This window comes from Rhipicephalus sanguineus, chromosome 4 (genome assembly GCF_013339695.2).
Source record: "Rhipicephalus sanguineus isolate Rsan-2018 chromosome 4, BIME_Rsan_1.4, whole genome shotgun sequence".
Lineage (NCBI taxonomy): Eukaryota > Metazoa > Arthropoda > Arachnida > Ixodida > Ixodidae > Rhipicephalus > Rhipicephalus sanguineus.
Genome location: NC_051179.1, coordinates 172,244,294 through 172,259,053, shown reverse-complemented (window position 1 = coordinate 172,259,053; position 14,760 = coordinate 172,244,294). Strand labels below are relative to the sequence as shown.

Here is a 14,760-nt window from a genome sequence, read left to right as displayed (position 1 = left end):
ACAGCACTGCTACTCAGATCACGAAAGTTTTATAAATGCGGTGTAGTAGCAACTGAGCAGCAATGTAATGACCATAAACAAGACCCCAGCATACCTGTCTAGAGACGGTTCTAAATTGACCACTTAATGTGGACCAAAAAAAAAGACCCCATGCCCGTGTGGCAAAGAAATGGAGCCAGAGGCAATCATTCTCAAAAGAAAATAGTGACATTTATTTGTATTCAAGGACCAAAACACGTACACATGTTCACCGCTGTGTCATTTTATCATTCCTGGTTTCAACAATGAATCTTCGATGGCGAATGCTCTTATCAACACTCCTTCATATTGACAAGGCAGTAATACAGTGTAGTAAGAGCGCACCTACTGGTACACAATCCCTCTTTAGACGTGTGATATATTAAACGGTTTCTATTTTCAAAAGTCGTTCCAACGTTCTAACCAAATATTTATACTCGACGTGACAAATAAAAAAAAGTGATTTCATCAGAGTTGGTGCATCACAGAAGAAACGTGGCTCTTTGTTAATCTTTAGCGGCGCCACTTATTTAGGCAAATTTTCTCGCAATATGATTGCTCTGATTCAGCTTTGGCATTCCTTATTGCGCGCACGCATTTTTGTCGACTCAGCTTCAGACACAGCGTAGCCATTTTGTCGGCACGCATCGCTTTGCAATAACCTATGCGTCAATCTCGAAACTAATGCACTTAGAACTGCTATAATCAACCCTTGTAGCCGTAGCCGCCGTAGCCACCGTAGCCACCGTAGCCACCATATCCCAAACCGCCTGCATATCCCAAAACACTTCCGTAGCCATCCAAGCCACCTCCGTAGCCACGAACGTAGCCGCCATACGATCCTGCTCCGAGGCCGGAGTGGGCGACCAGTGCTCCACCACTAGAAAGCTTGTTCACTTGGTGGATGGTCCTGACCAGAAATGCTGGACCGGGTACCGCCTTGTATAGTCCGGGTGCGCCACGAATAAGGGCCACGCTGCTGCCGACACCAGCGCCGCCAGCTCCCAGGCCTCCGCCATATCCAAGGCCACCGCCGTAGCCGCCGTATCCACCGTATCCTCCATAACCACCGTAGCCTCCGTAGCCGCCGTAACCAAGTCCATACCCTCCGTAACCAAGCCCACCGGCCATGGCAGTGGCAAGAACAGCCGACAGAATGGTTGCAATGTTCTGCGTATATTCCCAATATCGGTTTTTCGTTTTGAGTCAAGTGGTAAGTACTTACTCATCACAGAAGATCATAAGATTAAAGTTAGTTCGCCCTACTGTTTGCACTGATGTTATCGCAAATTGATATCAAACCTTATAATAAGAGTGCTACCTCCGAACTTTCGCTCATGACGCTCCTCACTAAATAATGAGACATGCCACCTATTTTCCCCGTTTTCAACTAGCCATAAATAAAAGAATCGCCTACGGGAAGGAAATGACGCCATCTCTAGATACGGAGAATCAGTGTGACACGAAAATTTACAATTTAAAAAATTTTGACCGTGAGCAATGACCGTGCTTAGGGAAGGGTTGCATTTGAGAAATCTTTCAGGGGATGCAGCTAATATTCCAAACGTGATTAGTTTTACCATTCGCCTAGGAATTTGTGCTTAATTAAGAATTTTGCACGGCCTTGTAGGTACAAATTCAATCTACACTTCGTATCAGTTACATAACTTCTACCTATACTAATACTTATACAGATAACATTTGTAGTATTAACAATGAACTACAAAGAGAAAATCTGCTCTTTAAGTTTAGCATACTCCTGTCACATGAAAAGCTATTGACTCTAGAGAGATTGTAGAGTCCATAGATATATTCAGATAGAATATAAACCCCAAATACGATTGTTCAAGGTTTCTGTACGTCATTAAATTTAATGAATATTAAGCCTGTGTTTCGTTCTCTGAGTTCACATAGACTGCGGCTTTCGAATTTTGCTTACTACGCATTGTAATATTCCTCCTTTGCTCCTCTAAGAGTGCTGGGTAGCCAAGCAGGCATTTCCTTTGTTAAATACTGTGTTTTTCTTCTCACGTTCTCTAGATATACATAGATGTTTGCACTAATTCAACTAAAATGTACATTCTTTTGAAACATGCGGATCTTTTGAAAACGTGTAGGATGGCAGTAATCCGTCGAACAAGTAATAGTTACCATTTCATATAAGTTACTCTAATCTCAACCTATAGGCTGCTGTAGTCGACTGTTTGAGCGCTTACAAAAAAAATGCACTGATACTCGACCGTGTGAAAGGAAAGAACTGAAGAGATAAAACCCGCAATATAGTTTGGCAAGATTCAAGCCAGGTAGCAAACAACAATAGTTGCTATTAAATTACAATAACTGTAACAAGCATATGCAGCAGAGCCTCACACTTTTCGTAACTGCATTTCTGTACAAAGTTCGCTACTTTACCGACACTGCGTTGGCACTTACCAGAGCGTTCATGGCGATGGCTGGTTGTACCTGCTGTAGGGAGTGATGCCTCTACAGTTCCATGGGAGCTGCTTATATACTCGGCGTTAAGCGACAACTGCACGTACCAGACAGCGAGGTTGTTACGTGTAGGCGACTGTATCGACGCTACCACTACGGCAAGCAGCGGAAAAAAGCACTGGCCGTGCACGTACTGTGCCAAAGTAACGCATGGGTTTCTCCCGCCCTACATTGTGCTCTTTGCAACAAAAAGCGGAAGTAAAAACTGCCCGAAAATCGATACCACCCTACTGTGCCTTCGACTGAAGAGCTAAGGATATCACTGAACTTTCCGGGTAAAGAGCCAGGTATCTGCCTGCAAGTGTTACGTATGCCTCCTATAGCTGTTGTCACACACGGAAGCGGACAAGCACTCAGCGTGGAATGAGCAGACAACTCAGAATGAGGCTAGGCTAAAGCACGTGCTGACAGACTGTTATTTCCGTGTAAAGAATTTAGAATGGTTGTGGCGTCTGTGAACCACTTCATCAGAGAGCTGCTCTCTACACAAGAACTTAATAAGCGGACCAAGTGATTCCTCATATGTGCACGGAGCGGCCGCGTCTAGTTCAAAGCAAGTGAAGTCGTCCATAAGGTCGGCGTGTACTAAAGACTATCTAAAGAATCTCTACAAAATACTTGTTTTCTTTCTTCTTCTGATGTAAGATGATTTAGCATCATCAACAGAGAAATCCTGTGGCAAAATGCATAGGTTTGATTACCGAAAGGTGCTTACTTAAAGTGTATAAGAACTCGAAACAGGTATTTGATTGTTATTGTTATTGTCGAATTTAGTGTCGGAATTTGTCTGAGCAGAGAAGAAAGAAATTCAGGTAGCTCCATGCTAGTGATGCCAAGCCTGAAGGAAGAGCGGAACTGGGCGACGTTTCTTCTCTTTATTTTTTTCTTTCTCTCTTCTCTTTCTTTCTCGTTCTCGCTTTCTCTGTGTTAATGATCTCTTTTTTTCCCTCTGTTTCCTTGTATACCTCCCTCTCTCTCTCTCTTTCTATTCCTTTCCCTTTCTCGCTCTTTCTATGTTTTCTCTTTCTTCCCTCTCTCGTTATTTCTCGCTCCCTCTTTCTTTCCCTCTGTTTCTTTGTTTCTCTCTATTTCTCTCCGTCTTTCTCTTTCTGTCTCGATCAGCTTTTTTTTCTATTTCTTTTCTTTTCACTTTCTTCCTATCTCCTTCTCTCTCTGTCTATTTCTATTTGTGTCTTTCTATCTTTTTATATCTTTATTTCCTTTCGTCCTCTCTCTCTTTGTACTCGTTCTCTGGCCCATCCGAGTTGTTTCATTTCACGCCGGCCAAATGGGCGCACGTGTTCCAGGAGCGAAGCAGGAGATGAAGAGGATGAATGGAGCGTTGCAGGCCGAGTTATCGCGTTCGTGATGTTACTTGCTTTTTGTACACGACCGAGGAATTTCTCAAAGCTTAAACAGCTTCTCCGTTAAAAAAATAACACGGTCCATTACGCAATGTCTTAGACGAATGGAAGGCGAAATCCATCTTCTTCCTATTCAATTGTACTGATCCCCGCTTACCCCCCTTGAAGCTTTCTGTACCCAACGGAGTTTTGCGCTACATTCGAAATAGGACTCATTGGAATGTTTCTGTGTTCCCCCGTGGCTCTGCAGTGCCTCCGGGATCGGCCCACATTTGATCATCAAGAAAGGATGTGATGTTATGACGTCATGATGTACTGTCACGTTATGTGGTGTCATAGTGTGGCATATCAGGGTGACATCATCAAAAAATCCGGCACATGCCACGCACTGTGGAATTGATGTAACGTGGAGCAGCCAACAAAGAGCTGTAAACATCGCCTTGTTTGTCTTTGAGGCAAATGAAGTCATTCATGTCATGGCATCTAGTTCCCTATATATCGCACGTTTGTCATGCATGGATGCATGTACTGTCTGGTATATACCATGCTAATGAAACGTATATTCTGGTATATACAATATATGATCTGTCATTTTTGCTTGCCGCGTACTAATGTCATGCCATACCAGTTTTGTTACATATCATGTTAGCAAAACGGCCGGAAGCGCTCTAAGAGAGTGCCATGTAAATCATGCCGTATATGACATGCATGTCACGATTTCCATGTTAGGACCCGTCATTTACGTTCGTCATACAGTCACATCGCGCGATAGCAGTTTTGGTGTATATAGGCTGGCTAACCGGCAACGAGCCCACCATGAGCCTGGTATGTAAATCATGCCGTACATGACATGCATGCCATCGTTTTAATGTTACCACTTGTCATTCATGTTCGTCGTAAAGTCACGTCGCGCAATGCCATTGTTGGTGGATATCAAGCTAGCAAAACAGCCGTGGGCCCACAATGATCATGGCATTTAAATCATGCCGTACACGACAGGCATATCATTATTTTCGTGTTACCACCTGACATTTTGTTCATCCTACAGTCGCGTAGCGGAATACCAATGTCGGTCTGTACCAAACAAGCGAAACGGCCGCGAGCGCTCCATGAGCGTAGAGTGTAAATCATGCCGCACACGACATGCACGTCAATATTTTCATGTTACCACCTGTCATTTATGCTCGTCATACAGTCACATCGCGCAATAGCAGTTTTGGTGTATATAGGCTGGCGAACCGGCCGCGAGCGCACCATGAACGTGACGTGTAAATCATGCTGTACATGACATGCATGTACGATTTTCATGTTACGACCTGCCATTTACGTTCGTCTACAGTCATGTTACGCTATGCCGATTTTGGCATACATCAGATTAACGGCACGGCCCGGAGAGCACTAAGTTATAGGCGGATAGATAGATAGATAGATAGATAGATAGATAGATAGATAGATAGATAGATAGATAGATAGATAGATAGATAGATAGATAGATAGATAGATAGATAGATAGATAGATAGATAGATAGATAGACTCAAAATCGCAGAAGTTCGCTAAGAAATGCTTCGAATTTAATGATGATGATCTTGTACATCACTCGAGTTAACGCGGCCACCGCCGATCAGTCTTCGCGTATGGTGAGGTATTTAAAGAGGTACTGACACAATATTTCGCGGCCGAGATCGCCTGCGGGATCGATTCCGGTGACCATCTGCAAAATACCAACAGCGAATATAGCTTGGAAGTTACTTTAAATGAATTTCGATGCATTCATATTGCTACATGCATATTGCTAGTTTCGGACCGTCCGCGTAGGCGCCCAACGAAGAGGACGACGACCTGTCTCCGCTCGAGCTCCGGGCTATACCGGTCAGTGCAGCAACCGCTGTTTTAAATATATCGGGCAGGGGCGTAGCCAGAAATTTTTTTCGGGGGGGGGGGGTTCAACCATACTTTATGTATGTTCGTGCGTGCGTTTGTATGTGCGCGTGTATATATACGCAAGCAAAACTGAAAAACTTCGGGGGGGGGGGTTGAACCCCCCCCCCTGGCTACGTCTCTGATATCGGGCTTATGATTTACAGAACAGGCGTCTCGTCATTCTCGTAACAATAGAGAGTTTGGGAACTGGGGACCCAAGACGCTGGGTCCCCAAGCTGCGTTGGGCAGCCTGCTCTTGGGTTCAGCAGAGTTTGAGAAGTGGGCCGAACGCAGGCTGCGTTGGGACAAGCGCACGGAGCGCCACACGTGGCGCAATTGAAATCATGCGAGACGCGGTTCATACTGCTCCGCGCGCGCGCTGCGTCTGTGTTGTCTTGCTGGTGACCGAAGACGCCTTGGGAACCCACGCTAGTTTTCGATTTGTGCGTCTTGGGCAGGGGCGTAGGCAGAAATTTTTTTCGGGGGGGGGGGGTCACCTCCTTGATTTGTAGTGGGGGCCGGGCAGGCAGATGTGGTCAAGTGTCATTTTGGGCTCAGTATGCAATAGCAAAAGAAATTTCGGGGGGGGGGGGGCATGGGCCCGGTGTGCCCCCCCCCCCTGGCTACGCCACTGGTCTTGGGTCAACGCGAGCGCAAGAGCCCAAGAGTGGCTTGGGTTCTGCGCATGCGCCCTGGCGGCTCGCAAGCTTCTTGGGTCCCCAAGCTCCTCGGGGCCCCAATTCTCAAACTCTCTATTATTCGTGTCGTGCGTGGCTCAGCCGAGTGAATCAGATCGATGTAGAACTCAAGTGAACCACTTTGTCCGGCCATCGCGAAAAACTATAACAGGTTTCAGGCTGCAGGCGGCACATGTTAAAATATTAGCTTATGCCGACAACATCGCCATCTTCTGCTCAGGCCGGGAAAGCGTTAAACAAGCCGCAGTTGCTGTTGAAAGGTTCTGATCGTAAAATAGCAGCGCAAAACATACAGAGACAAACGACCGCTGTGTGTTCATCCGTCGTTTTTGCGCTGTTATTTTGCGATGATGAACAACCAACTAGCCCGATTTACCGCCATCGAAAGGTTCTGTCAATGCATTCTTGCCCCAATTAATAGGTTAAGACATACAGACAGACAACGAACTTTATTGGATCCTGAGGATTTATTGACAGGACCCCCTAATGGGAGGCCGTTATAACCGCTGGCCGCGCCCACGTAGAGGACAGAACGCCGTGACACTAGTCATGGTTTTTAGGGGCGAAGCTCCTTAAGGCGGCACCCGTTCGTCCCTCGTAGTCGTAGTAGTAGTCGTAGTGCGTAACCAGTCTTACGCTTTGACCACCAAGGTGATGCCGGTAGGAGATTTTTCCTGTGCGTTGTTGAACAATAAAAAATTCGCAGCGTGCGCGTTAACTAAAAGCCGAATTCTTCTGTCTGTCATTCCCCATTAGCAGCCATTGGCATGTTCCAGTAGGAAACGTTAGTAGAAGTAGAAGTGTAAGTGTTAGCTAAAAGCCGACTTCTTCTGTCTCTCATTCCCATTAGCAGCCATTGTTTACCTCCAAGGTAGTGCCTCGTGAGATTTCTCCTGTGCGTGATTAAACAATAAAAATTTTGTTCAAAACGCCGTTGATGAAATAAACCAACGAAAGACGCCAGATGTTTTGTAAAAGCAAAACGAAAGAACGCCAGATATTTCTAAAGCAAAACGAAAAGACGCCAGCTGCTTAACGAAAGACGCCAGATGTTTTCTAAAGCAATGGTTTTCTAAACAATGAAAATTCACAGCGTACATGTAAAATTAAAGTGAGCTGCAAGTCGTCATAACTCATCGAACCTTTAGTATAAACGCGCCCGATCTCACGTCGGTGATGATGTACTGGGCAGAATTCACGGAAGATTCACGGTTTACCGATGAACCTCCGCAGCTTCGCCCACTCATCATCATTCACTCCGTGGATATGCTGTGATTTTTTATCATGGGCACGGGGATGTGACGCCGGAGCACTTCTCTCGTTTGCAATGGTCGGCAGTTGTATCGCCGTATCTCGGCATGCCACTGAATTGTTACCACGATCCTGAAGCGCACTGGTCCGAACGCGTGCGAAGTGCAAGAGGTGAAGCTGCAGAGTGGCGAAGCAGGCAATGGTCCATTTTTTCTCAGGCCAATGTTTTGCAAAGTTTTTCTTATTTCCAAGATTTGATACGCGGCGAGTCTATTATACACACGTCACGCCTCAGCTAAAAAAATCCAGCGTGCCTTCGGCGTTTTTATTTGGGCGTCTACATGTGAGCGGGGACCATGAATCCGTTTCGCCAAGTCAAAGTAGGCGGGCTCCTTCGAGTTCATTTATATCTCAGACAGCTTAATTGTGTCACGTTTTATTCACCTATGTGGTGAAAGTGACTATCTCCTTCGCACAGTAATGCAAGGGAGCCTACAAAAGCGTATTCGTGATTTATTGTGTCCTCTTGTGCAAAAAGAGGAGGCACCGTCAACGCGAGGTGGTGCTCTCGTATCAGTTGTTGAGCTCTCGTTTTTCGCAAGAGTATCTGTGCAGTGTTAGCAGGAGAAACCTGTACAAGGATCTTGTTTTGAATACGTTGATAAAGGTACCTTTATACCCTGGACGACCGACTGCTTTTGATGCAAGCAACCCGAGACAATGGAACATCTTTTCTTAGACTGTTGGGGCCCCATTTTCCACTGGGATGTGCTAGAGCGCGCATAAAAAAAGTAGTGCCTCTTGACCCATACGGCATAGGTTGTTTACTGGTAGATGCATCTGATGAAATTCCGTACGATCTTATTATGTTCCTTGGACTCCACACTTTGTTGAACAGTAGAATGAAAATTGAACATGCTCGCCCTGTTGTCCATCCTGTACGGGAGCATTTCACTGAAAGTTCTGCGCGTCTTAGGGAGGGGTGCCTACGGAGAAAAAGTATTCGAGCAGGAGAATCTTCTAGGCAGCGGCAGCGCGCGACGGCTACAGGTCTTGCGGTAAAATAACGGGAAAATTCGCGTCCCAGACAGGAAAATTACCTGAGTGATATATATTGTAGAACGCGAACTATATAATTTTGATAAAGTGAACTCGGTAGGTTGGGAATAATTTTTAAGGCGAAAGCCTTAGATGCCTTATCAAACACGGCAATTGACCGTCGGTATCAGCGTCCCTAGTCAGCGGTGTCTACATGAGTGATGCAAAAAATCAGCACGTAATGACGCCACCACATGACGTTATCATGATGTCAGAGATCTCCAAAATTTGTGACATTATCGTGACGTATCTATGACGCCACATGAAGTGAGGTCTTCACATGACATCATCGCTTTGCACTGCCTCCCCGTTCGGTGGGCTGATCGCATTCATTGCTTCGCCCTTGCGGCGAAACTGCGACTTTTTTAGATTCGTTATACTAAGACCATTTTAATCTACAGAAGCAACTTCTGGGCCATGTCACTTTGCAGTTTCCAGACTACCAATCGAAATTCTAAAAATTCCTTTATTTATTACCCACGTAATAATTAATAAGCGATATTTTAACACTGTTTTATGCCGTGGTCCACCTAGACTTTCATGACGTATTTCCGTCACGGAAATAGATCGCCAAAATGAACGGCATCATATGGCAAAGAAAAAAAGAACTATAAGAAAAAGTTCCGTTGACAGGAGTCGAACCCATGACCTCTCGGTCTGCTACGGTGGCTGGCGGCCGTTTAGCCCATTGAGCTACCACCAAACATTTTTTTCTTTATTGCCTTCTAGCTACCGCAAAACACATCACGAAGGACACATGAACGCGCCTTTTATCCTTCACACTTTCCTCTCGAAGTACTTTTGGATGCATGGATGGATCGATGTTATGAGCGTCCCCTTTATAACGGGTCGGTGACATGTGTGCCACCAGGCTTGAAAAAAAACACACACACACACACACACCGTTGCTACGACCGTCCCATTCCAATCGAAGTGTAATTTTGTCATTTTAACGCACGGTGAGGTCGCGGCTTCAGCCCAAGCCTCGCTCATAGCATCCATGCATATAAAAAAAAAGCTCTCCGAAGCTCGCCTAGCTGTCGCACCGAGTTACCCGCTCGCCCTGTGAGAATTAACGGCCACGCTAGAGGGAAGACACGACGCGCGTTATCGTTTCTCTTCGCATTTCACGACGCTTTGAAGGAGTGCACATCGAGTATCAGCGTTTATTATGTGCTTGTGGATGCCATCTTTGCGCGGTATTCACCATGTGCGGGGTCCAGGTATATGTTAAGAATTTTCAGCTACCGCAAGGGTTAAATCATGATCACGGGCGTTAGTCGTCGGTACGGCGATGTGCAACTAGTCTGAGTGAGTGTGGCACGATGTGCCACACTCACTCAGACACAGATCGAGCCGTGAGTCTGAATTTGAATGAGTCCGGGGGAACAATATTTTGGCGAGTTTGAGCCGGAGTGTGTCCTGTTGAGGAAAAGTTTAGTGTGTCAGTCTGACGGAGACCGGCTGAGGGAACTTTTCGATAGCCCGAGCCAGAGGGAGCGCTAGGCGAAAAATATATTTCGTGAGTCTGAGTAAGTTCCACATTTTTTGCCGACCTATGGTACTATCTACTCAACTTCAGCCTTACTATCAGACTTATGTGCCTCGGTATGCTTGGATAATACCTCGGTATGCTTGGATAGTATGTCGGCAGGTATTGGTAGCATGTCGGCAATAGAACCCAAAGCTACGCGGCGCTGGCGTAAAGCAAACCGTTTCAGGCTCAGTGAGGAGCGTTCGTGGTGAGCTTGCTCACGAATGTACAATGCTTTGATCTGCTTCCCCCGCCTCCCCCCGGAAACTCTTTCACGGGAAGCACTTGATAAAAATATATCGTGGGAGTTATCTCTTTCAATAAAAAATGCACTGGTAACTTGCATGTGAAGGTAAGAGTTGAAAAGGCGCCAAGTAAAGAACGTGTTATGTAAGATATTGGTGCTAAAAACGTTAACACCACGCTCGAGAAAGTTAATTATGCGCTAACGGACTCATGAATCGATTCACGAATGACGTCACGGCACGGACTCTTCGACGCCCGCCGTGGCACGCCTACATAACGTGCGCTCCCTTCGTACGCTGTTCCGCTGTTTGCGGTCGCTTTTCACCTGTATCTAGCTTCTGATGAATCTCAAAAGCAGCGTCGATAGTGGTCGTAGTAAAACAACGAAAAGCCATACATTTATTTATTTATTTATTTATTTATTTATTTATTTATTTATTTATTTATTTATTTATTTATTAGTGAAACCTACATCGCCCAAGTGGGCATTATTGTAGGGGGGTTAGAAAGGAAAAGCACAGTTTTACAGTAAAAAATGGCACACATTTGAGCAGAAATGCCTGCGTATTCACGAAAAGCACACATCTTGTAGTGATGAACAAAAAGCATCGGCTGGGAGATCAACAACACACGCATCCAACTTATTCCATTCACGAGTAGTGAAAGGAAAAAAAGAGTTAGCGAAGACACCGGTACGACAGCTGATCTCGCGGATTTTTTTTGAATGATGATTTCTATGTGACACGTAGTATGGTCTCATCATGTATAAACTCTTGTTGATGCGAATTTCATTACAAAAGATCGAATGGAAAAATTTTAATCGCAAGAATTTTCTGCGCTGCTCAAGAAGTTTCCATCCTAAGTTGCCTTTAATACAGGTAACACTGGAGTTAAAGTTATAATTGTCGCTGACAAAGCGTGCAGCGCGGTTTTGTATGCGTTCAAGTTTATAGATTAGAGTTTGACCATGAGGATCCCATACTGGAGAGGCATATTCAAGGATAGGTCGGACATTTGTAACATACAAAGCTTCTTTCAGATTTTTTGGGGCAGACTTGAAATTGCGTTTAATAAAGTTTAACACACCGTTGGCTTTGCCAGTTACGTAACCTATATGCTTATTCCAAGATAAATCGGCAGAAAAGTATACACCAAGGTATTTAAAATGTTCAACACGGTCCAGTTGTGCTCCCGACAAGCTGTAGGATGAGTGAAAAGGTTTGCGTTTTCTGGTAAAACTAAGAAAACAACACTTTTTTACATTCAAACACATCTTCCATTTCTCACACCACCTCACCACAGTGTCAAGATCACGTTGTAAAGCACAAATATCGTCCATACTGTGTATTGATGTATAAATAGCACAATCATCTGCGTACAGCCTCACGTTCGATGTTAGCGTCTCTGATAAATCATTAATATAGACCAGAAAGGGCAAAGGACCCAACACCGAACCCTGTGGCACCCCGGAAGTTACGCTGACGTATGAAGAAGACGAACCATTTACTCGGACGGACTGTTTTCTAGAAGATAAATAATCCCTCAACCAATTGCCAGTACAATTGCCAACGGCGCCCGCGCTCCGTCGTAGACACTTTGATCAGGTTTGTTGTTGTGTCGCGTTGCTAACCTCGAGGATGAGTTCGATTCTCGGCCAAGGCAGCCGCATTCCGCACGGGGGTGAACAGCGAGAACATGCATATGCTTAGACACAGCAGCACGTTACGGAATGTGCCAGGCGGTCAGAAATATTCCACAGTGTGCGTCGTAATCAAGTCATGGTTTTGAGACCTACGACACCACATTGACCGTATTAGTTGGCGCTGTTCACGGGCGATTCCTTTCAGAGATATGACGGTTTACCCTCCACAAGCGTTATTTGCATCGGACGCATGCGCGTATCCGCGGATAGCGTTTTTGCCGATGTACGAAGCCCCGCGCACAGTTACAAAAACACATGCAGTATCGAGGCTTGCAAAATATCCCGAGAGCGCTTGCCCAAGAATAGGGCCGCTGTTGTGCTTGTTTTTCTTAATAATATTAATATCTGGGGTTTAACGCCCCAAAACCACAATATGACTATGAGAGACTCCGTAGTGGAGGGCTCCGGAAATTTGGACCACCTGGGGTTCTTTAACGTGCACGTAAATCTAAGTGCACGGGCCTCAAACATTTTCGCCTCCATCAAAAACGCAGCCGCCGCGGCCAGGATTCCATCCCGCGACCTTTGGGTCAGCAGTCGAGCGCCATAACCCCTAGACCACCATGGCGGTTCTTTGTTTGTCTTGGGTACTCGCTCACTCATCATAATGTTTATTTTCACATTTTCCTCGAAAGAATTTCGGCGCTTGATTTCACTACAAAAATAAGTTGAGGTTAATTGCGGATACTTCTTATTGCTGTCAGGTTGTGTCTTCGTGCAGCATCGTGTCAACGGCGCTGTTACACTGGTAAGTACCACTTTAGATAGCGTGCTCCTAAATTAATTTTCCTTGCATTTGATTACCCCTACCCATCATCAACCTGTGTGTGGACACAACGTGCGAGACCAGTCATTGATTCATTGAGGCGAAGGACGTTTAATTATTACGTGAGCCACATTGCTGAGAACGCCATCGAAACAGTTCAGAACGCTCATTTCGACTTTCAGCAGTTTATTTTGCAAGCGCTTGCTATCAGCAGTGCTCCCACGTGAATTTAACATTACCGCTTGCGACGCGGCTGTTCATCGGACCAGCAGTTCATGCAAATCAGGGTATACGACCACATAATCCCAGACGACTGTTGCGAAGAAATCATTACATAATCCAAGTATACTAACATCTCAGCATATATTTCCGAAACTGTATTGTGTGTGGCAGTATTATTTTGTTTAAGGTTGTGGATATATCAAGAGGTTTTTTATGATAGACAGATTCATCTAAAGTCTCCTGTAGCCGAAACCGCAACTTTATTGCATCACCCAGATTATCTGCCGAGGCAGACATATCTTGTACGACAAACCGCAATGTAGTTGGTGAATTGAAAACGTCCTAATTTTACTTGTAATTCTCGAGGGCCCATGTTCTAGCCTTGTAGTGTACGCCAAGTTGTAATGAAGTTAGAACCATAAGCTTAAGTGTTTCTTTAGCACGGATTTCCTGCAGTACGCGGTGAAAACAACAAATATCTTGCTTCTTGCAACGAATATCTTCCGTTCGGACGGGAGTATGCCTATTATGAGCTATATTATTCAAACTTTATGCAGCTTACTTGACATTCGCTAGTGGTGAAAACATTCACCTTTGCAGCGCAAGAAAGCAGTAACCACCAACGTACTGAGAAAGAGCCGGTACACGAAAGGCGCAGAAAAAGGCAATCCTCGGCTGCTGAGTCCTTGTCGTGACATCACATCACCGCTACTGCCGCGCCGCCAGTGTTCGTTCTGGGGGCTGATGGGGCCCAGCAAACAAATCCAAACTCGCCATGTCATCTTAACATTACCATTCATAAACTTACTTCCCCTTACCGAAATGCTCGCATTCTTATTTTTGTTGATTTTAAGTGCCCTGACACCGACTGGCAAAACATAACTAATTCAACTTAATCACGTAATGCAGAGGCGAAAACCTTCCTCGATGTATTTCTTAATTTTAACCTCACACAATTAGTCTGCCAACCAACCCGTGTCTTACGAGGATCAGGAAATATTGTTGACCTGATATTAACCAATAGCGCTGAGAACCTATCATCTCTCAGTTACTTTCCTGAGAAGAGGGACCACAAACTCATAGATGCTCTATTTTCATTTCCCTCCGTCCAAAAACACATGCCTAACAAAACAATTGTTCTTTATGATGAGGGTAACTATAGTACACTACCTGAAGATCGCAGCAACAATTTTACTGAGTACTAACGCACATTTCACACTCGCTGATTTCATCACAACTGGCTGATGATCAAGAACGAAATAAATTACCTCTCTGGTATGCTTATCCCGAGGATTACCTTTCACGCTAGCCGCAATAAAGTATAATTTTCCCGGCATCTAAAACAACTTGAAAACAAAAAGAAGCGGCTTTTTCGTCCCGCCAAACGCACCGACAAGCCTACCGCATGGAAAGAGTACGTCGGAGCTGAAAAATCGTATTTACTATT

General features: G+C 45.1%; 1 protein-coding gene across 1 annotated transcript; it reads right to left on the bottom strand.

The window, feature by feature from the left end:
• Positions 1–723: 723 nt before the first annotated feature.
• Positions 724–1,149, bottom strand: LOC119391853 (shematrin-like protein 2). Its single transcript, XM_037659502.2, has one exon. The coding sequence runs from the start codon at positions 1,147–1,149 to the stop codon at positions 724–726; it is 426 nt and encodes a 141-aa protein (XP_037515430.2).
• Positions 1,150–14,760: the final 13,611 nt, after the last annotated feature.

Excerpts from the sequence above, each read along its gene's own strand:
- LOC119391853 (XM_037659502.2), bottom strand. The coding sequence starts at position 1,149 with ATGGCCGGTGGGCTTGGTTACGGAGGGTATGGACTTGGTTACGGCGGC.